This window comes from Notamacropus eugenii, chromosome 6 (genome assembly GCF_028372415.1).
Source record: "Notamacropus eugenii isolate mMacEug1 chromosome 6, mMacEug1.pri_v2, whole genome shotgun sequence".
NCBI classification, from domain to species: domain Eukaryota; kingdom Metazoa; phylum Chordata; class Mammalia; order Diprotodontia; family Macropodidae; genus Notamacropus; species Notamacropus eugenii.
In genome coordinates, this window is record NC_092877.1 from 292,351,117 (window position 1) to 292,374,469 (window position 23,353).

Consider the following 23,353-nt stretch of genomic DNA (forward strand, 5'->3'; position numbering starts at 1 on the left):
GTAAGTTTGATTGTTTATGATTGTATTTCCTTGTGTTGAGCACATTTTTTGTTTTTAGATATTTGAGCCAGGCATTCATCTGAGAAGCAACTATTCATTCCACTGCCTGGAAGCTTGGAGCTTTTCATTTTAGAAAAACTTCATTATTATCAAATATGTCTGTATCTCTGTTCACATGTTTTTAGTAAGAAATGTAATTATTTGTAACTCTTTTCTGTATCCTAAATGCACTAAGGATGCAATTGTTTCTGCTAGTTTCTAGGAATAGATAACCTTCATATCCCTGTAGATATGAAAAATTATTCATTATTAATTCACTTTTCTCCCAACTTGCCTACTCTTTCTTTTTTCCTTTTCCCTTGCAGTATGCTATAAAGGAAAGAACATTGGACTTGAAGTCAGAAGAACTGGGTTTGGGTCCCAGCTGTGCCACTTATTAGCTGTGTGACCTTGGGGTAAGTCACGTAACTACTCTGATCCTTAGTTAATAGTAGCACACATTTTTTACATTTTATAAAGTGCTTTTCTCATAGCAACCCTTTAATGCTTGTCTTTTATAGATGACAACTGATTTTGTTGATCTGTTATTTTTTTTTTTTTACATTTCAGTGTTCTCTCAATTTGTAATATGGAAATAAACATATTTGACCTGCTCATCTCAAAGGGATGTTTTGGTTTTGTGTACTCCATAACCCTAAATACTATACAAATATAGGCTATGATTATACCTATTTTTGTTTTCTTAGTGTGTGTGTGTGTGTGTGTGTGTGTGTGTGTGTGTATAATTGTTTTTAATTAAGATGCTAGAGGATGCTGCATTTTCTATTGCATATTTTTATCATAAACTACTTGTTCCTCACTGTTCCTTAATGAACACTTCACTGTACTCATACCATTCTTTATTCTCTTCTGATCCTTATTCATGTTCTTATATATCTCTGTATGTATATATATATACATATATATGGGTATGCGTGTGTCTATAGACTATACATGCACATGGTTGCAATCAACATGTATATCTTAATTCTCTTTTTTTAATGTTATTTTAAAGGAAAATATTTTCATATACAGACATAGTTGGACATACTTGTCATTTTTTATGGCTGTATAGCATTTCGTTATGCTACTGTACCAGTTTGTTTTATCCTTCTGTCATTGTGAGATATTTGCACTGTTTCAGGTCTTTGCTATTGTAAACATTACTACTATGAATGTCTTTGTATAAGTTAATCTTTATTGCTTTTGAGTTTTTTCCTTGTGCAAAGATGAGAACTTAAAAAAAAAATAGTTACAGGGCCTTTATAGTAGGTGTTGAAAAAAAATATTTGTTGAATGAATAAATGCTGTATTACTCTCTAGAGAGTGAGCCCCCAATAGTACCACCAATAATATAGGTGTACTTCTCTCAGCTCTAATGCCATTGAATTTTGTTATTTGTATTTATTTTTGCTAACTTAATAGGTATATATGAATACTTGAAATCTGTTTAAATTTCTGTGTCTTTTATTACTAGTGGAGAAGTAGCATGCACAGGGGGTTAGAAATACGGCCATAGAGTCAAGAAAACCTCTCTCTGTGACCACAAGCAAATTCCTTAACCTCTCAGTGATCCTGACATCCACTGACTGTACATTAAAAATGCATTGTTGAGCTGCGGTGGCAGAGGGAATTGCTACATTGGGACTGGGAGTTTCCTACATCAGTGAGATCAGGGTTAGGGTCACGAGGTCCTATTACTACCAACCCTTCCCCTGTATCCCCCCTTCCCAAAAAAAGATGATGTTAAGCCAGGCCATTTTTTAATCTAATTTTTTTGCTGTAAGTATAGAACTTTGTACAGAGCCATAATAAAATTTAATTTCTCCCAGTTCATTTAGAAAATATGTGCTATTTTGGGGATACGTGATATATTTGACTATGCCTCTAGATGTATCTGTGTCTATGTGTATTAGAGGAGGGAGGAATTTGAATCTTTTGAAAATACTTTATAGTCATTTTTATGTTGCTGACAACTTTGTGTGAGAAGTTTTTATTCATTTTGCAGATAAACTGTCCAATTTTTCGAATTGATACATGGTGAAAAGTAATTGAAGGTTTTGAATGGCTTCTAGTTTCCTCCTTCCTTTAGCCGAAAAGCTCTTGTTGCCATCATCTTCATTGTTCATAATGGCTATTGTGGCCACCATTTCTCTCCAGGGGGCCTCTACTTAGTGGAATATTATCAATGGAAGTCTTCTACAAGTTGTAGGACAGGAGCTGTTATGACAGAATACCTGGAATCTCTGGGGGGAGAGGTACTCAAACCAGTAGACTCTGTTGTAGGAATACTTTGTTATCCAGTTATTAAATACAGGCTACAGCTACAGACTATGGCTTCCTGCCTTTATGTGTGGAGGATGAGAGGAGTTGTACCATGACTGACAAAATCACAGTCATCGAAATAAAGAAATTAAGATTTACAAAGTCATCCGTGCTTAACGATAATCCTGTAAGGAATGTAGTATAAGTATAATTCCCATTCTAATTGAGGAAATTGAGGCTTCAAGTATTTTAACTTGCCTTTGGTCACACAGCTAATAGTGTCAGAGACTGAACTCCAATCTAGTTCTTATTATTTAGGGGTGTTTAACCCTTTTTGTGTCATGGATCCTTTGACAGTCCGGTGAAATTTATGGACTTCTCAGGATAAAATTTCAAGAAAATACTCATTGTCAGAGGTTAGTGAAAATAAAAATATAAGGGAATAAGAACTAGCTAATGCTTCCTGCTAGAGATTATATTATAAGGAATAAAAAAGCCCTTTAAGAGTCAAGCAGAAAGCTGTAGATCCCCAGATGAGAGGATCCCCATGCAGTTAAGGTACCAGGAATGGTTCAGATCATAGAAAGGTGCTGACTTTGAAATTAGAACTGAGATGTTTAAAATCAGTTTTACAGACCTTCCAAGGGTTTCATGGATAGATTTCAAGGGTCAGGAGGAAAGGGAACTGATTTGGATGGGAGAAAAATATTAACATTTATTTTCACTATCAGCTATAATGGAAAGCTAGGTTGCATAATAGAAAGAGCATGGAATTGGGAAGACTCATCTTCATGAGTTCCTATCTTGTCTCAGATACTTACTGGTTGTGTGACCTTGGCCAAGTCACTTAACTCTCTTTACCTCAGCGTCCTCATCTGTAAAATGAGTTGGAGAAGGAAATAGCAAACCACTCCAGCATCTTTGCAAAGAAATCCCCAAATGGAGTTTCATAGAGTCAGACATGACTGAAATGACTGAACAGCCACAGCAAAAATCCTTTGAAAATGAGTCCTCCAGTTATTTTCAAGCCATGGTTGTTCCTGAGGCCACAAATGATTTTTTCCAGAAGCTAATCAAAAATATTGCTAAAGATTAAACAGTTTTGGGTAAGAAATTGGAGACTTAGAGACATATAGGCAGTGACAGTAGGGCAGCGTTACTGGCAATAATTTAAAAACAGTTTGAAAATAATTTAAAAAACAAAACACTGATTCACCTGTAGGCAGGGTGTCACCATGTCCTGTCTGTTATGCCTCTGCCTGCCTTTCATTGTTACCTCTATCAAATTTCTGCCTTCACACCTGTGAAGAAGTCTCTAGCTGATCTCTTTGTTGCCATCGTGTTGCTTTTGCTTTCCTTGTCTGCTGCATTTATTCACTCTTCCTGCATTTCTGTTGTTTGGGATGTTCAGGAAGCAAATGGTTCCTGTAATTCTAGTTTTCTTTCCAAAGATGTTTCTAATTCTTCTTTATTGTTAAATGTTACTTCATGAATGGTTATTTCATGTATGGTTAAGCTCACATTTGTAGGCATCCTGAGCTCCATTGATCTTTGGAATACATTCCATTCAATTCTACATTTTCTAGTGGGTACAGAATAGTCTTGCATTATTTTGTTTTTATTTAAAGGTCTCTCTCCTGCTTGCTTGTAGAATTTGTTTTTTCTGAATTGAATTGTTAAATTTAATCACTGTGTCCTTAAAGTTTGCAACCTTGGATTTTTTCTGGAGGCGATCTGTAAATTCTTTCAATTGAAATTATATAATCTATGTTTAGAAGTTTTTATTTCTTTCATTATAGTTTTAAGGAGTTGTTTTTGTTTTTGTTTTTTTTGTCCTTGGTTATTTTTGTCTTGTTCTTCTAGGAGATCTGTGATACTTAGGCTGTCTCTGTGCAGCCTGTCTTTGGCATCACTATGTTTTGCTTGCATAGTGAGCAGATTTTCTTTTAATGCTGTTGTCTTTTGCTTCTCTTCTTCTAGGTTGTCCTTCACTTCTGTTCTTCAGTCTTTTGTCATTGCAAATTCCAATTTTTCTATTCTGCCTATTATTTTTTCTGTGCAGGCTATGAATTCTGTTTAACTTTTTTAACTCTTTTAATTCAGGAACAGAATGTTGTGGTTCCATGTTCTCAAATTCCACAAGACCTGCTGTCTCATCAAGTGTTGGATTATTTTTCTCCATTTTGCAATATTTATTCATACATACTTGAGCTTGTTTACTAAATCTGGAGACTATGATTCTTTATGTTGCCACTGTTTTTCCTGTTGATTTATCTGTTTATGTTCAAGGTCTTTAACTTTTCTACTTCATGATATCTTTGGTAATTTGCCTTTCCCCTTCCCACTCCCCTTCTTTATTTCACTTTCTGACTCCTTCTCTGATTGTGATTTCCTTGGGAGCTAGATCTCAAAGCATCTCAGCATAATCTCATGCTGGACAATTCACAGCTCATCAGCCTAGCTGGGTCTCTGCCTCAGTTGACTTTTGGATGGTTAGAACTGATGCCAGGTATATGTTGTAGTCTTTCCTTCTGGCTTGATGGAGTGCTGTATAGTCCTGCCATGCACACAGTGCCCTGTCCTATTCTGTACCTTAATTCAGCACAGATAGTTTGGAACTCTGCAGGACAGTGCTACAGGAATGTCTGCCCTAGCACCAACAGTTCAGATCTTTGTATTATTGATACTATGAGATTATGGCCCTGGAAGTCTTTTGCTCTTGAGGGATTGTGGCTGTCTGGCTGTTGTGGCCAGGAGCTGGGGTATCCATGGCACAGGAAAGAGGTTAGGGGGACTAGGGTGTGTGGGTGATTTTTGTTGTAAGCCTGGGTCAGTTGGGGTGTTGGGCTGACTTCTACTCCTCTGAGTTAACCAAACCCCCTCTCCACACCCTGTATTTTTGAGGATTAGAAATATTCAATCTGAAGGATTTGCATAATGTCTCAGGATAGTTCTGGGGACCAAGGTCTGGGGTGTTCCAGGTTGAGTGCTGTTCTGCTCAGGCTGGGCACTGATTCTGGTGACTTTCAAGGACCCTGTTTTTAACTACCAGGGAACTTTCTGAAGGGAACCTTCCACTCTCTCTGTTTCTGGATTATAGAGTATTGCCAGATACATGTGTCTCTGGCCCATCTCTGGGAGTGCAGTAGGAAGCTGCCAGCTTGTTTACCTGAGCTGGTGCTGGCTTTTCAGACAGATCCATTTGTGTGGTTCTGGGTGGAAGAAATAACTTCCAGAAGTTTCTCTTTCGATTTCTTGATCATATTTTGATTTGATGCAACTCTTAGGTTTTTGCTAGAATAGATGTAGGGGAGCTAAATTGCCTGCCTCCATTTAGACAGCTATCTGGGACACAAGTCCACCAAGGTGTATTTTCCTATCTCTTCTTTTAGCTCAAGCTTGGTTATTATAATTACCCAGCATTACCCAATTTTAATTTTTTGTTGTTTTTTTAGATTTACATTGTTGTCATTTTGCATATTATTTTACTGGTTCTGCTTGTTTCACTTTATATCAGTTGATACTCGTGTAAGTCTTCCTATGCTCCTTTGTGTTCTTAATATTCATTGTTTCTTAGCACTGTAATTTTTTGCTGCTGTCATGTGTTAAAATTTTTTATCCAACCTGTGTAACTCCCTCATTTTAAAGAGCCCCATAGCTCCAAGGGATGAAGTAACTTTCCCAGGGCCACACAGGAAATGAATCAACGCGGAATTACCAAGCACCTCTTGTGTGGCACAGGTAGGATGTGAACCAAGTTCTTCTGATTCCAGATATGGTGAAGGAAAAGGAAGAGTTAAAGATAACCCCAAGGTGATTCGTGTGCTGCAGGTAGAAATGCTAAATTCAGAGAAGAAAGAGCAGATTTAGTGAGAAAAATAATAAACTTATTTTGGATATGTTAAATTTGAGGATAGAGAGGTCCTGTGGTTACTGGGAGATATGAGTCAGAATATTTAAATTTGGGAGTCATCTTCCAGGTGGTTGAAGCCATAGAAATGAATGAGATTGCCAAAGGAGAGTATAGATAGAGAAAAGAAGGCAAAATTTTCAGGAACACCAGCATTAGAGTATTGCAAAGGGGAGGAGGAGCCAGCAAAGGAAAGCAGAAATGATAGAAGGATAAAATTGCAAAAAACAAATTAGATTAAAACAAGAAATATTTTCCAGAATATGATATTCCAGCTAGATCGGCAATTCTATTGAATTATTTTGAAAAGGTCCTACAGATGGACATTGATGCAGACAGGAATAATGAATTGTAAGATTTCCAGATTTTTTTTTTCTGGGAGAGAAGTTATCCTAGGTCAAGAAGAAAGGGTAAAAGAAGTGGGAGAGGGCAGAGGGGAATGACTTCTGTTAGCTGAAAATGAGCAAAAGAGAATGGCCTCACTCCTAGTTTCAAAAAGTGCAACTTTTCCTATCTATTTTGAATTTTCCTACTTTTCTGTTGTGTTATTGTTCAATCATTTCAGTTGTGTATGGCTCTTTATGATCCCTTTTGGGGTTTTCTTGGCAAAGGTACTGGAGTGGTTTGCCATTCCTTTTCCAGCTCATTTTACAGATGAGGTAAGTGAGGCAAACAAGGTTAAGTGACTTGCCTAGAATCATTTAGGCAGTAAACAGCTGAGGACAGATTTGAACTCAGGAAGATGAATCTTCATGACTCCAGGCCCAGCACTGTTCATTGTGCCCCCTACTTTCCTATGGGCTTCCTTTAATTTGCTATGATAGCTTGTGGTTTTGTGTGGCATCAGAAACTTTATTTACTTTTAGGAGGAACACCTCAGTTTTTCTCAATTGGATTAGTATTAAAAAAAAAAAAAAAAGGGTGTGGAGAGTTGCCCAAGTTGATGAAATCACAGGTTTTCCCCTCCCTTCCTCTACCCTCTCCACTTTAATTTTTCAGTGCATGTGTACTTTTTGTTGTTGTTATCGTAGAGCTTTTCAGATGCCTGGTGCCGGGGGATGGTAGAAAAAATCTGGAGAATCAGCAGAATAGCCTGAAGAGGAATGAAGATAACTGACCTGGGTGTCCTCCTTAAAATGGAAGTTCTGTTTTGAGTGATTATGAATTTCATTTAGGAGATTCTGTATTGTTCCAAGGCTTCTTTCAAACAACATGCAGTAATGAAGTGAAGAAAGTAAAAGGGAAAAAAACAAAAAACTTTCAAGAACTTAAGTATATTCAAGCACTTTAGAAGCCACATTTCCATACAAACTCTCAGATGTCCAGACTTCATGAAATACTAATAGTAAAAGGAATCATCTGGAGAAAATGGAGTACATACTACAAGTAGATAATTTATTTCTGGCACCTACTACCTACATTCAGTGTGACTGAGATAGATGGTCCTCCTGGACACGTGAGAGAGCAGCTGTCTTCAAAATTCCTTGCCTTTAATACAACAGACTTTTGTAACTATATCCTGTAATAACCCATCTTCTGTTCTCATTGGTTCCTTGATATTGTTTAACTGTATCATTGATAAGGTCACTCATCAAACTTTGTTATAATATCTTGAAAGCTAGTGTTTTAATATTTCTTGCTTTTGTCAAGCATGAGTTAGTAGCCTTGTAGCATCTCTTCTGAGCATGGAGCAGATCTCTTCTTCATCTCCTTCCTAATGAAAACATATAAACCTAGAAAGAATATATAGTCAGTATATTTGACACAAATTCTGATATTTTATACAAATCCTGACTTAAGCAATTGACATGAAGCAGGCCTCACAAAACCTTAATAAAAAAACTTCTGTTGTACAACATTTAGCCCAATGTAATATGTTGTACACACTAAAGCTCTCTTAAGTAGTAAATATTCCTATTCAAGTTTTCCTGCAGTCTTTAATATGAAATAAGTCTTAGTGATATAATATAATGATTTTGTCTCTGGGTACCCACTAGGTGACTCAGTATAATAAACATCTCTAGATTTAATAAATGACATGTATCTCAATATACATATTTGCTATCTTTCAAATATATGTAGTTATCTGTTGTGATCAATGAAGTATAAATTTATTTAAAAGCATTATGAGTTCAGTAGCATTTGGTCACTCTTGGCGAGCTCATCAGTTCCAGTGAGTTTAATATCTCTATGTAATTGACTCCCAGATCTGCATACCTAGTCCTAGTGTCCTGAACTCTAGTCCTACATCACTAATGGCCTATTGGACATTTTCGACTAGTTATCTTAGAGTCATTTTAAATTCAATTTGTTCAAAATAGAATTCATTCACTCTCCAAACCCCCCACTCTTCTTCCTTCCTTCTCTCTTATAATTGAGGGTACTATCATACTTTCAGTCACCTAAGTTTACAACCTTTTTGTTGTCCTGGACTCTTTCTTATTTATCTAGTCACTTGCTGAACCTTGTTCTTTATATGTCTTCTCCTCACCATTCATAAAACTGCTAACCTAATTCAGGTCTACACTACATCTCACCCAGATTCCTTCAGTAGCCTTCTATTTGTTCTCCTTTTAAGCTTCTGCTTATAACTACCAAAGTGATTTTCCTAAAGGGTAGCTATGATCATGTCATCTCCAGCAAACTCCAATGACTCTCTATTGCCTTTAGGTCAAAATAGAAATTCTTTTGTCCTAGTTTTAAAGCTCTTTATATCCTGGCCTTTTCCTGTCTTCTTACACTTTACTCTGCTGCTCACATTCTACTGTAGTCCAGCTAGTCTTCCCTACTTGTTGTTCAGCACACATGATGCTCTGCCTCTTATCTCTCTGCTTTTACAGTGGGCCATTTTACATTGGGGTCTCTAGTTTCTTTCACAGTACACCCTTTTTCCAGAAACTTTTCTTGGTTCTCCCTTCCCAAACTACTTTGCATTCATCCTGCCTATATTCTATATAAACTTAAATGTGTATGCATGATGTCTATAAAATGTTAACTTCTTAAGGTTGGGACTCTATTACGTGTCTTTGTATCTTCAGTGCTTATGGAAATAGAGGAATGTAAGTATTGGTTGATCATTTTCTTAATTATTAACTCCAAATAATACAGCTGCTAAATTGGTATTGGGTAGGTATGGCCTAACTGAAAGCTTTCATTGCCTAAGGCACTGAGAAGGTGCGTGACTTGCCCAGGGTAGGGTAGCCAGGATGTTTCAGATTCAGGACTCAATCCCATGTCTTCTTCATATGTAGGTCAGCTCTATCCATTATGGCATGCTCCCTCTCAGAGGCTTAAGATATATCTTAAGTGAATCGTCTGTTTCTTATTTAATTAACTTTTGTCTGTAGGAAATGGAAGGAAATACATTTGCTGCCATACATATATGTCCTTATAATTAAATTAAACACTTTAAACTCACTTCTAAGATTCCTGTGAATGAATGAATGAAAAACTTTTTTTTTAAGTATCTATGTTTAATGTACTAAGAACTGTGCTAAATACTGGGGATACAAATGCAAAACCAAAGATAATCCCTTCCCTCAAACATTTTACTTTCTAATGGAGGAAAAATACTTGTAGGAGTTGTGGTGAAGGAGAAGCACTTAAACATGAGACTTTAGATTTATACACTCCATCCAAGAACAATGGCAAAGCTGATTTGATCATCACTTTTGGTTCTAGAACTGTTAGGAAAGTAGGATGTATGTGAATGGAAAGGGTGCCTGCTTGTGGGGGGGGAGGCAGGGTGGTTGGTGATTGGTGATTGGAGAGGTCATTGAGGAAGAAGAGTGAATTGAATCATGGTTGGGTATTTCCTAAAATAGTGGTTTGGAAGGAGGCCACAGACTGGAATTTGCTGTAATATATGGTCTTTGGTGTGTGAGGCAAGACACTTCTAATAATTCTTCTTCATAAGCATATACAGATGGGGATATGCAAATTGTGAAATCTTTCTTTTCAGATAGTTAAGAAGTATTTGGTATTTGTCACTGGATAAGTTTTGTTCTTAAGATGGGGAAAGACTGAGATTCTTTTGAAACAATCTATTTCTGAAATTTTGGTTTTTAGTTAATGCTTTTGTTTTTACATCACCTTTCTTTCCAAGTATATCCTTCTTCCCTCTCCTCAGCAAGACATCCCTTGTGAGAAAAAAATGAAAGAGAAGCTGAGCAAATTAACCAACACATCATTTGAGCCTGATAGTATATGTAATGTTACACATCCATAGTTCTCCTTCTCTACAGCAAAGGGAAAGGGGTGTGTTTTATCCTTTCTTTGGGTACAAGTTTGGTAGTTATAATTGCACAGCATTCAGTTTTGGCTCTTTTTATTCATCTTATTTATATTGTCATTTTGTATATGTGTTCCCTGGTTCTGCTTATTTTACTCCTCATTAGTTTGTATTAGTCTTCGCATGCTTCTTAGAACTCTTCATACTGATCATTTGTTATAGTGCAATGTTATTCCATTACATGATTCATAATTTATAATTTGTTAATGCATTCCTGAATCAGTGGGCATCTACTTTATTTCTACTTTTTTATACCATACAAAATACTGCTATGTATTTTTTGATGTATGGGAAACCTTTATTTTCTAATTTTTGACCTCTTTAAGGTATATGGCTAATAATTAGTGGAATCTATGGATATTTAGACATTTTGTGAACACAATACCAAATTGGTTTTTAGAAAAGCTGGACTAATTCACAGCTCAATCAGCACTGTATTAGTGTCCATCTTTCTGTATTCTCTCCAACATCAACTATTCTGATCTTTGCCATACTGCTGCATATGAGGTGAAACTTTAGTGTTGTTTTAATTTGCATTTGTCTTGTTAGTGATTTGGAACACTGTTTCATACGATTTTGTTGTTGTTTCATATGTTTTGTTGTTATTTTAGTCGTGTCTGACTCTTTGTGACACCATTTGATATTTTCTTGGCAAAGATATTGAAGTGGTTTGCCCTTTCCTTCTCCAAAACATTTTGCAGATGAGGAACTGAGGCAAAGAGGGTTAAGTAACTTGCCTAGGGCCACACAGCTACTAAATATGTGAGGCCATATTTGAATTCAGGTCTTCCTGACTCCAAGACCAGTGCTCTATCCACTGTGCCACTGAGCTGCCCAGTTTCATATGATGTTATTTTGCAATTTTTTAAAAAATAGTTGTTCCTAATCAGAAGCTTTTCCTGGCCTATATTAAGTGTTTAATAACTGCTTTAAATGTCTTTTGACCTAATCCATTAGAGGATGACTCTTAGTTTTAAATAATTCTTTTAGTTTCCTGTTCATCTTGGTGGTATGGATATAACAGTCAGGGGTAGTCAATCCCATTTTTCTGTGAAGTTTGGCCATTCAGTCAAATGGCCACACTTAAGGACCTAAAGGGCCACATCTGGCCTCTAGGCTGCAGGTTCCCCACTCCTGGATAGCTCATAGAGAGATAGCCTTGAACCAGGAAGACCTAGTCAAGTCCTGCCTCTGACATAAACTGGCTGTGTGACCTTTGGTGAGCCTTTTAACCTTTCAGTGCTCTAGGCAATTCTCCCAAACTATAAATGACCTGTTCATGGTGGGCATCTAATAGGTTTCAGAGGTGGATGGTGAACCCAGTACTCTGCTAACTCCCATTTCATCATGATTTCCCTTAGGCCACACCTCTTCCTAAACCAATCAGTCTCTTCTAAATTAGGGCAGTTAGGTGGTGCAGTGGATAGAACACCAGACCAAGTCAGGAAGACCTGAGTTCAAATCCAACCTCAGACACTTACTAGCTGTGTGATCCTGGACAAGTCACTTTACCTTGTTTGCTTCAGTTTCTTCATCTGTAAAATGATCTGGAGAAGGAATGGCAAACCACTCCAGGATTTTTGCCAGAAAACTCCCAAAAGAGATCATGAAGAATTGGACATGACTGAAAAACAATTAAACAACAAATTGCCACAATGAGTTTAAATATTATAGGTCACTGTTTTTTAGTGAATGGGTTTACTTATGTCAGGATAGTTGGCCTCTTTTAATGTGACTGTGTTTTGTTTGTTTGTTTGTTTTTTTTTTAGGTGTTTTTGGAGCAATTCTTCACCGACTGATTACAAGCTACATAAAGCTATGGATACTTTTCAGACTGTTAAAAGCAGTAAAATAAAGACAGCGAAGGCTACGATGTCTGTCAAAAAAGTAAGTGTATGGTTATCTTTTTTTGGCCAGAAAAGTCCTTAGACATCCAGCCTTTTCAGTTCACAGTTGATATAATTGGGGCCCTAAATGATTTTGACTTCCATATGACCACAAAACTTGGTAGAGGCAAAGCTAGAAGCTGGGACTAGAGCTCAGGTTTCCTGATTTCAAGGATGGTGTATTTTCCCTTATGTCACGCAGTTACAACTTTTGGATAGTTTTTTTTTTTTTTTAGCAGCAGCTTTGTAATGCAAAGAATTTATAATTTAGCATTGCTTTTGTTATTGGATTCTTCACTTTGGTGTCATTGGGGCCAGAATTATAAAGTAACAGATTCATTAAAAATTGATAACTTTATTAAAACTTTAATTAGCCTTTTATTTTCTATACTAATTAAGGGAAGGGTGGAAATCCAAAGGAAATCCAAAACAGTGAACTTTGCTGTTGGTGGGGGTTTTTGAAGATTGTAATTCTTCCCTCTCTCAACTTCCTTGGTTGTTTCTTAAAAATTAAGGCCATTATCTGGCCTTTCCATGATACACTCTCATCTTTACCACATTTGATTGATCATTTTGTTGCTTCTGTCTTCTGATACTTTCCTGATAAGGAAGAAGGATCTTCTTTTCTGAAACCAATGTGGCCCACCTATACCTTTGATATAACATTTTCCTTATTTCCTCTGATATTTAACTCCCACATATATCTCCTGCTTCACTAGTATTTTCTACCTTAAAACAGGAAAGATAATATAGTGAGAATGTTACTGGATTTAGTCAGAAGGCCTGCGTTCAGGTCTGTAATCTGTCACTTAATAAGTGACTTAAATCACTTCTGATTTTGAGTAAGTCACTTCAGTTTCTGAAACTCTTCCTTTTTTTTTTTAAACTAAGACAGTTATACAGTATTTAGATAATTCTTTACTGTTTGCAGAGCACTTCATAATCATTATTTCTTTTGATCCTCGTAATAATTCTGGGAGGTAGACTGTGTATATGTAATCTCATCTATAGTTTATAGGTGAAGAATCTTAGGTTTGGAGCAAAGGTCACACAGTGCAGAGCTGGAACCATAGAAACTCACATCTTCAGATTACAAATCTAGCTAGTCCACTAAAACAAAACTGCTTCTAATAATAGCTCACCATTTCTGCTGTTCTATATAACAGGGTTATTGTGAGTTAGGGTGATGTCTACCCCAAGCACATGAAGACTTCCCCCAGCAAAATGAGCAGAGGAGAATAATATGTTCCAATAGCCCTGAAGGTGGCTGAAGCCTGGAGCTTGGTTAGACATCACAGATGCCCAGGTCATTCACTGCATCCCAGGGCAAAGCTCTAGTTGTCTTGACTTTTGTCTTGCTACTGGCCTTCAGTGACTCTTGAAGAAAGAGTGAGGCTGATGACTTACACATTTATGCCTCACTTAAATCCAGCTCACATTCAAGTCAGACGTCACAGTACAATGTCACTGGTCGTCTTTAAGGGCTGAACAGCAGCAGCAACAAAGCTCTGTATAAACATTATTTGTTTTTATTCAAACATGCATGCATTTTCTCCATCCTTATATAATTTTCGTTGCTATGACCCTATTTCTGTTTCTTTGGCTGCAAACTTTTAGAATCTTTTATCTGTTAAAATTTTTTCCACTTTCAGTCTTCCTGTTTTTAACAAGCCTATTAAGAGAGAGCTAGTTTTGAAACCAGAATGACCTGAGTCTTCTGTTCTGCTTCTGATATATGCTGTCTGTGTGACCTTGGGCAGGTCTCTTTCTCTTTAAAGTTACCTCATTCGAGAAGCAGTGAGATGTAATTGATAGAGAGCTGTTCTTGGAAACAGGAAATGCTAGGTTCAAATTCTGCCTCTGAAACATTCATGGTGTGTGATTCTGAGGTTACTTCTTAGTGCTTCAGAGAATCATCTAAGACTGCAAGGTGCGCAACAGCTGGTGGTCTGCATTGGCAGAGGGAGTTCCCTCACTAGGAGTTATATATTCACTACTGAAATCACAGGTCTCTTAGAAAATTTACTTCCTTCCGTAATAATGGCTGACAATTATGGAGCACTTTAAAATTTATTAAGTACATTTAACATGCCAATGATATTGTTTAAGGCTATCTATCTTTTGGCCTTTTCTCAATCATCTTTCTCCTTATGAATCATTTGACACTGTCAATCATCTTTTATTTGATAGAATCACAATGTCAGATTTATTCCAGCCTTCTTTCCTAAAATATTAAATTGCTGTCTGATATCCTCAAGAAATGGACATTTAGCCTCTGCCTGAACTTCTCCGGAGGAAGAGGAATAGAGCTAACCTATTTCAGTTATTAGTAAATTTTTTCTTTATATTGAGCTGGAATGCATAAAACTCTTAGAAAAGTCTCTACTTCCTTGATTTCTATTACATTGCACTGTCCTGGTTTTTTTTTTTCTTTATGACATTTTTGTTTCTTTTGCCAGTAGTTTCTGTTCCTATTCCCAACCGTTAGTTATGATAATTCCCCAGAATATTGGTTTTTTTTGGTTTTCTGCTCTCCCATGCTCTCTCAAGCTTATCTATTCTTATAATTTCATCTGACACCTTTTTGTGGATAGCTCTTAATTTTGTACTTTTGGCATTTCAGTTTGAATGTCCTGCTCTCACCTTAAGGTCAGTCTGCTCAAAATAAATTTCTTATATTCTAATACCAAACCATATTTTCTTCCTGGCATTAATGTCAACAATGCTAATATAACAGTCTCTTCAAGTATAAACCTTGGCATCCCTTTTGACTTTACCCTCTTTTTCATCTACTATATCTCAACTATCAGAAGTTCTTATTAATTCTTTCATAGAAATATCTTGAACTTGCTCATTTTCCACTGCCCCTAGCATACTTGGTTAATGGCAAGGATTATATTGCCTACTTTTGTATATCTAGTGGTCATCATCATTATCTTCATTATCATCATCTACCTGACATCTATGTAGTGCTTCAACGTTTGTGAAGACTCTTGACCCTACGTTATCTCAGTTCATCCTTATAACCCTGTGACTCAGTTACTGTTGCTATCTTCAATTTACGGAAGAGGAAACTGAAACTGTGAGAGACCAAGTGACTTGTCAGGCCAGGGACACATGGGTAGTAAATGTCTGAAACGTGGATTGGTATCCTTGGCTTTTAGTATGGTATCAGGCACATAGAAAATGCTTAATAAATGCTCTTTCTGGTTAGTTACTATGCATTTATTAGGTGCTTACTATGTCCCAGGCACTATGCTAAGTGTTGTGGATACAAAGAAAAAAACAAAAACATGATCCCAGCCCCCACATTCTGTTGGAGGTAACAGCATATAGAAACCAATGTACATACAAGATGGAGACCGCTTAATTGAGAGGCATTCTCAGAGGGAAGGAATTAGCAGTAGGGACCATTTTGTAGAAAGTAGAATTTGAGCTTGAAGGTAGTGGTAGAGGTAAGTGAGGGAGAGCTTTGTTACTGGATTGTAGATTATGTGGAGAGAAATAAAGTACTGAAAGGATAGGAAGTGGCCAAGTTATGGAGGGCTTTAAAAACCAGAGGATTTTATCCCTGATGCTGGAGGTAATAAGGAACCACTAGAGTTTATCTTCTAGCATGCTTAGTACATTTGTTTATTTTTTTATATTTATTTAGCATTTTATTTCAGTTACGTGTAAAAACAGTTTTTAACATTTGTTTTAAAAACTTTGAGTTCTAGATTCTCTCCCATATTCCTTCCCCAGCCACGTCATTGAGAAGGCAAGCAATTCCATATAGGCTATACATGTGTAGTCATACAGAACATATCTGTAACAGTCATTTTGTGAAAGGAAGCAGACAAAAAAACCTCATGAAAAATAAAGTAAAAAAAGTCTTGGATCACTGTATTGCTGAGAACAGCTAAGTCATGAACAGCTAATCCTCTTACAATATTGCTATTACTTTGTATACAGTACATTTAACTTTGCATCAGCCCATACAAGTCTTTCCAAGTTTTTCTGAGAGCATCCTGCACATCATTTCTTATAGTACAATAGTATTCCATTATAATACGTACCACAGTTTGTTCTGCCATTCCCTGATTATTGTGCATCTCCTCCGTTTCTAATTCTTTACCCACAGAAAAGAGCTACTATAAATATTTTTGTACATATAGGTCCTATTCCTTTTTTTTTCCTTTTGTGTTATAGGCCTAGTAGTGGTATTACTAGGTTAAAGGGTATACATAGTTTTATAGCCCTTTGGACATATTTCCAAATTGCTCTCCAGAATGGTTGAATCAGTTTACAACTCTACCAACAGTGCATTAATGTCTCATTTTTCCCACATCCTCTCCAGCATTTGTCATTTATCTTTTCTGTCCTATTAGACAATCTAATAGGTATGAGGTGGTACCTCAGAGTTGTTTTTATTTGCATTTGTCCAATCAATAGTGAGTTAGAATTTTTTTCATATGACTATAGATAACTTTACTTCATCTGAAAACCAATTATATGTTTTGATCATTTATCAGTTGGAGAAAGGCTCGCTGTTTACATTTGAAAAACATTTTTAACTTCTTTGGTTTTTTAATTTTAGTTTCATCTCTTCCAGAAATTCTAGTTGACTTTGTGTCAAGCTATGTTTTTCTTTGAGGCTTTGCTTTTAGTTGTTTTGGAGCCATTCTCTTCTAGGTTTGTATCTTGAGCATTTCTGTCACCATAAAGAAAGGGAATGGGAAGAGAACAAGCATTTATTAAACACCTAACATGTACGAGGTTCTCTGCTAAGTATTTGACTAATATTAGCTCATTTGATCCTCACAACAGCCCTGTGAAGTAGGTGCAATGATTATCCCCATTTTACATTTGAGGAAACTGAGGCAAACAAGTGACTTGTCCATGGTCACATAGCTAGTAAGCAGCTGAGACCTGATACCAGGTCACTGCACTATTTAAAAGCTACTATTGGCAACTTTTTATGGTGTAATTATTTTTTTGTTTACTAATTCTTCCAGCAAACTTCCTGACTTGAACATTTTTTAGGGCCAGGTTCTTTATATCTATGGAGGGAATGCATGGGCTGGGCCTACTACTCCTTTCTTGAGATAGAGAGTGTTTTGTTATTACAGTATCTCAGTAATAGCTCCAGCCATGGACCTGCAAGCTTTCCCTCCTCCAGAGTGGTCTCATCCAGGACAATGTCTGACCAGTGTTCCCCTGGTTTGAGTTCTCAAGTTCCTGATTTGGTTTTGTGTTAGAGCAAAAGATCTGTTGGCTTGCCCTGTGTGCAATTTTTCAGTAGGCTATTGTTGGACTTAACCACTATCAGTCAGCTGGAAATCTCTGCAGGTTCAGAGTGACAGAATTTGAAGTTTCTCTTTGATCTCAAATTCCTGATATTATTCCTTGGGAGGTGTTAACCTGAGGTAGGAGCTGGAAATGAAACTCTACTCTGCTCCTGAGGGCCAAGACACACAGCTGCTTCTTGCTTCTGAGCTTGCTCTTTGCTTGGTACATAGGCTCATGCTCTCACTTCCTCCTGAATCTGGAATGCTACATGCTACAGGTCCCCTTTTTAATCAGTCCTGCACCAATGACCTAAAACTGGCAATAGGAGACAGAACAGACAGATGGCACCTCTTCCTCTACCCTACACAAGAGTGGGCTCATCTGTACTGGATCTAGGACTTTTTCTTGCCCTGGTGCACATACACCCTTTCCTTATACTGGAATGCTACATACATATGGTGCATCCCTAGCCAGACCTAATCTCCAGGGTCTAAAGACCTATCCATCCCCCCTTTTGCCCTCTAAAGTAATAGGGAAGGTGGACAGGTGAAGGCATTTTGGGAAAGATAATGAGTACTGTTTTGGATATGTTGAGTTTAAGATGTCTACAGACATCTAGTTTGAGATGTCTGAAAGACATTTGGATATGTGAAATTGGAGGTCAGCAGAGAGAATCAGGTAGGAAAGGTAGATTTGAGAATCATTAGTATAAAGATAGCAATTGAATCTATGGGAACTGGGGAGATTACCCACTGAAATAGTATAGAGGGAGAATAGAAGAGGGTCCAAAACAGAGCCCTAAGGGACAACTATAGTTAGATGATCCAGCAAAGGAGACAAGGAATGATCAAATAGGAGAACAAGGAGAGAGAAAACTTAAAAGAGAGTATCCGGGAGGAGGAGGCGATAGTGTGAAAGGCTGCAGGAGAATGAGCTATTGAAAAGGCTATTGAGTTAAGCAACTAAAGGTCAGTAGCAACTTTGGAGAGAGAAGTTTTGGTGGAATGATAAGATAAGAAGTCAGATTTTAAGGGATTTAGAAAAAAGTGGGAGGAGACTATATTGTAAACAGCCCTTTCTAGGAGTTTAGCTGTAAAGGGCAGAAAAGATATAGAATGATAACAGGGACAGAAAGATCAAGTGACGGTTTTTGCAGGATGAGAAGATGTAGATAGTCATTTCTTTGAGCAGTAGAAAAGGAACCAGTAGAGAGGAAAGACTGGAAATAAGTAATAGAATGGGAATGACAGTGGGAGCAATTTGTTGGAGGAGATGGGATGCAATAGGATTATTTGATCAAGTAAAAGGGTTAACCTGGTAAGATTAAGGCCACTTCCCCATGTGAGACAGGGGTGAAGGAGTACATAGTGACAGAAGGCATCTGAGTAAGGCAGATGGAGAAGAGAAGGGGGAGCTCATGGTAAATGGCCTCAATTTTTCTGTAAAATATGAGACGAGTTTCATCTGAGAGTGGGGATAGAAGGAACCATGTGAAATCTGAGAAGGGATGAAAAAATTCTGAAGAGCTGCTGTAGAGAATGGGATAGTGAGTGAGGCAGGTTTAGAAGGAATAGCAGTGAGGGTCGTCCACTATCTATGTCGTATGGTTTTTTCCACTTGCACTCAGCAACACTTGTATAGGAGCAAAGGTGACGTGGTGGGAGAGGTCTGAGGCTGAGGCCATAATTGAAACTGTGAAAAAGGTCAAGGAATTCAAGAGAAGAGGATAGTGCAGAGGTGAACTGATTTATGAAGAAGTCAGGAAGAAAAGAGGAGAGTATGACTAGTGCCTGGGAGTGAATTGAGGGGACAAGGGATCAGAGGTCATAGTACAGATGAAGACTAGGGTTTTGTAAGGGAAGGCAGAGGACGACTTGAAAATTCAATAGATTAGTTGGATAAAGGGGTTTCAGAATTCTTGAACATGGAGGTGTGGTACATTTGTAGGTGATGGCAAGATCCATGGTTGTCTTTGGGTGTAACTGAGGTGGGGCTGAGTAGCAGCTCATGGGAAGTGAGGTTGAAGAACTGAGTGATTAGGATATTTAAGGGAGAGTCAGTTTGTATATTGAAGTCCTCTCCATGAGGACAGGACTTGATGGGGAGAGAAAAATTGTAAGCGAGATATCAAACTCATTGAGGAAGGAAAGGGTCTTTTCTGGCTTTCCTAAGTTTTTTTTTTTTTTTTCAGTCTGGCCAAGAGAAGCCTAAAATATCTAGCTCCAGTTTTCTAGGAAGCTAGAAGCATTTATTCTTTATTAAGTATTTAGTGTATTGTCTCCATTTTATAGTTTTAACTTTCCAGAAGCACCCATGATCACAGCAATAAATTAGTGACTTTTCTTTGAGATGAATGTTTTATTGTATACAGAATTAAAGATGACACTATCTGATTGTGAAATTTGACAGAATAGCTCACATGAGGGTCTGGTAGCAGATGAGTATTAGTAGTACCACTGCCTTTTTCAATGCCTGCTTTTTCTAGTCTAATTCATTTTTAGATAAGAGCCATATATATATATATGAATTCATGTGAGTATAAATGTATTAATATATATTCATGTAAGGATACGTGTATCCGTAGAGATGGCTAGACAATGGAATGGATAGAGTACTAGGCCTGGAGTCTTGAAGACATGAATTCAAAGCCAGCTTCAGACACTGACTAGTGGGCAAGTCACTTACCAGTTTCCTTAGTTCCTAACAATAGTGCCTACCACCAGGATATTTTTGAGGAGCAAATGAAATAATATTTGTAAAGAGTTTAGCGTAGTGCGTGACCTATAACAGGTGCCATATAAATGCTAGGTGTCAATTTTATTATTGTTTTGTATGTGGTAATTAACCTTAATTTTCACTTTGTTTATATGGATAATTCATGCAAGACCCTGATTTTCCCTCAATTTTTGGCTGAAGTTGCTTGAATTATTCAGATGTTTCAAGTATTTGTTCTATTTTCCTTGTCCATATAGAAGTGGTTTTTTTAGGAACATTGACTTTAAGACCTCATTAGATTTATGATTTAAGCCACATAGAACATTTTTGTTTGTATCACACTGGATTGTGGGCTGTTTCCTGTGCTTCATTGGTATTTTTCCACTTGTTTTTGCACATTCCATTTCCTTTGCTTTGAATGACCTCCTCTTTCCCACTCCTCCCCCATCCTTATCAACATTTTTTAAAACCATGAACTCAAGACATCTTCCTCCATGAAGCCTTCTCTTACTATCCTGTGAAGATAGAGAATCATAGAATGGTAGATTCATGTGCAACCTTAGCGTTCATCTAGTCCTACCCACTTATCTTAGTAGTGAGAAAATTGAAGCTTAGAAATATGAAATCTTAACCCAGAACCACAAAGGCAGTTAATGGCAGAACAGATAGCTGAAGACTCCTAATCTAGTTTGTCTGAATACATATAACTTCTTGTTTATAACATTTTTGTCACAATATAATGTAAACTCTTTCAGAGTAGAACCCATTTCTTTTTTTTTTTTTTTTTAAATCCTCCATGCCTGACATGTATTAGCTGCTTAAAAATCCTGGACTTGAAGTCAGCAAGACAAGAGTTCAAATCCTCCTTCAAGTACTTTCTAACCATGTGACCCTAGACAAATAACTTAAATGCTCTCAGCTTCAGTTTTCTTGTCCATAAAATGGGGGTAGCACCTCCTTCAAATGGTTATTGTGAGATGACACGTATGAAAGATTTTGAAGCCTTAAAACACTGTATATGCTAGTTCTTATTGTTATGTTGCTTCATACTACAGTTATAGATACACACATCTCCTATCCTTGATTTTTAAAAGTTTCTCAAGGGCAGAGATCTTTTTTTTTCATTATTTCCCCATAGCACTTAGCACACAGCACCTTGTGCATATTAGATGCTCAATAAATCTTTAATGAAGGACTATCTAAAGTCAGAGTGATTTCATGGATTAGTTTGTTTTAAAATAAGATGTATGGTTTTCTTTCAGAGCTTTATTGAAGGTGTACTCCGGTCTATAAAGTCTTTGTTACAGAGCCAAAAGGAATTATGCACTGTGTCAGCAGAGGAATACTTAAGGCCAGAGGAACAAGCCAATATGATTGAGGTTTGACATTATTACTTTTTAAACATCTGATTTGGTGGACATAAGAAAAGACTGAATATTTTAATTTTTTTTAAAAGTCATCTCTGTTGAATCTAGCATTAAATACTTGAATAATGTTTTTCAAGTAAGGCTATAGAAGGCTAAATTAGATCCTTAAAATCACTGAGAATTATATTACTTATAGTATTGTCACCCTATTGAAAGAAAATGTATAAAGGCAATATTCTTCTACATTGTATCTCTTCAAGTGTTTTCAATTTTAAATCTTATATAAAAAATTGAGTTTTTCAGTAGTAGCAGTAACTCATAGAGGTTGGGAATGTGATCTGGATGGTTGATTTTATCAGTGTAAGGAACTCAGTGTGGAAATTCTTTCCGCTGATGTACATTGGCAAACTCTGATTTAGAGTTGTGGAGAACACTTAGGTGTCCTGAGAGACTAAAAGTCACTGAGTGAGAATACATGCATGGATACACACACACACACACACACACACACACACTCATACATACATACATATATACCTAAATACATGCATATGCACATACATATGTACACACACACATATACACACACGTATGTGTGCATGTCTATGTATATCTATATCTTTATGTGAATTTTCACCTAGGTGACCATTGATCCAAGTAGGTCATACTGTCTCTCAGTAACTGAAATAAAATAAGTAATTCCCCCTCAAAATAATTATTAAGAATTTTTTCTCTGAATCTGCTCCTTAGATAAAGTGAGCAGAATGATGCAAAACAATACAAAACCTGGTACATACTCTGTACCTATGGTGCAAGTGGAGGGGACTTATTACAAGGTTATTGAACTAAGTTGTTGATGCTGGAAGGATCAGCCTAGGAATTTTAAGTGAAGTGAGAAAGAAGATTAATGTGGTTCTTGTATGGAGGACCAATCAGAAGAGGCAGCCCAATTGTGGAATTCTTCTGGAAAGAGGCAATTCAGAAGTATAGGGCTGTCAGGAAGTCATTTGGGAAAAGAGAGAGTTAGACAGGATAGGAGGAACGAGGAGGAAATGAGTCTTTTGTTTTATTCATCATTCTGTTGAGGGGGAGAGTGTGTTCTTTAGAGACTTTTGGTAAAATCTTATAGGAATTTAAAGTACCTACTTGGTACAGCCTTGTAACTTGATCCTTTAATGTTCATAAAATAATGATCATGTTAAGATTGTTATATCTAAGACTGTGTTATAAGACATTTAGAATCACATTTTTAAAAAAATCATCTTGCAATAAACCATTAAAATTTTTCTGCTTAATGTTCTTCTGACCCGGCTTTCAAGCTCTGTCCATCTGTCCTGATCTGACAATTAGGAAAATTTTCGCTTAGCAGAATTGTGTTTATTTTTTTTCCCAGGTTACCTTTCTAGGTTTCAATGAAGAAACAGATGCTGGTCATGTGCAGGTAAAGTAGAATGTGGAGCGTGAAAAGGAACCTCTGTAAGTCATTTCAACGAGCTTCATGATGCCATGAAAATCTTGCCTATCATTATAGTGTACCATTATCTCTTAATTCTTAAAATTGAAACTTGATTTTTTAAAAATTTCTGACAGTGCCTTGGAAGTTTTGTAC

At 36.9% G+C, this 23,353-nt stretch overlaps 1 protein-coding gene across 3 annotated transcripts in view; it reads left to right on the forward strand.

The window, feature by feature from the left end:
* Positions 1-23,353, forward strand: part of AKAP11 (A-kinase anchoring protein 11) — a 79,851-nt gene that overhangs the window by 20,542 nt on the left and 35,956 nt on the right. For all 3 annotated transcript variants that reach the window (XM_072617123.1, XM_072617124.1, XM_072617122.1), the window contains 4 exons: positions 366-455; positions 12,275-12,392; positions 21,640-21,756; positions 23,138-23,185. In XM_072617123.1, the coding sequence (XP_072473224.1) occupies positions 12,324-12,392; positions 21,640-21,756; positions 23,138-23,185 (234 nt within the window). In that variant the 5' untranslated portion in view covers positions 366-455; positions 12,275-12,323. The remainder of the gene's footprint in view (positions 1-365; positions 456-12,274; positions 12,393-21,639; positions 21,757-23,137; positions 23,186-23,353) is intronic.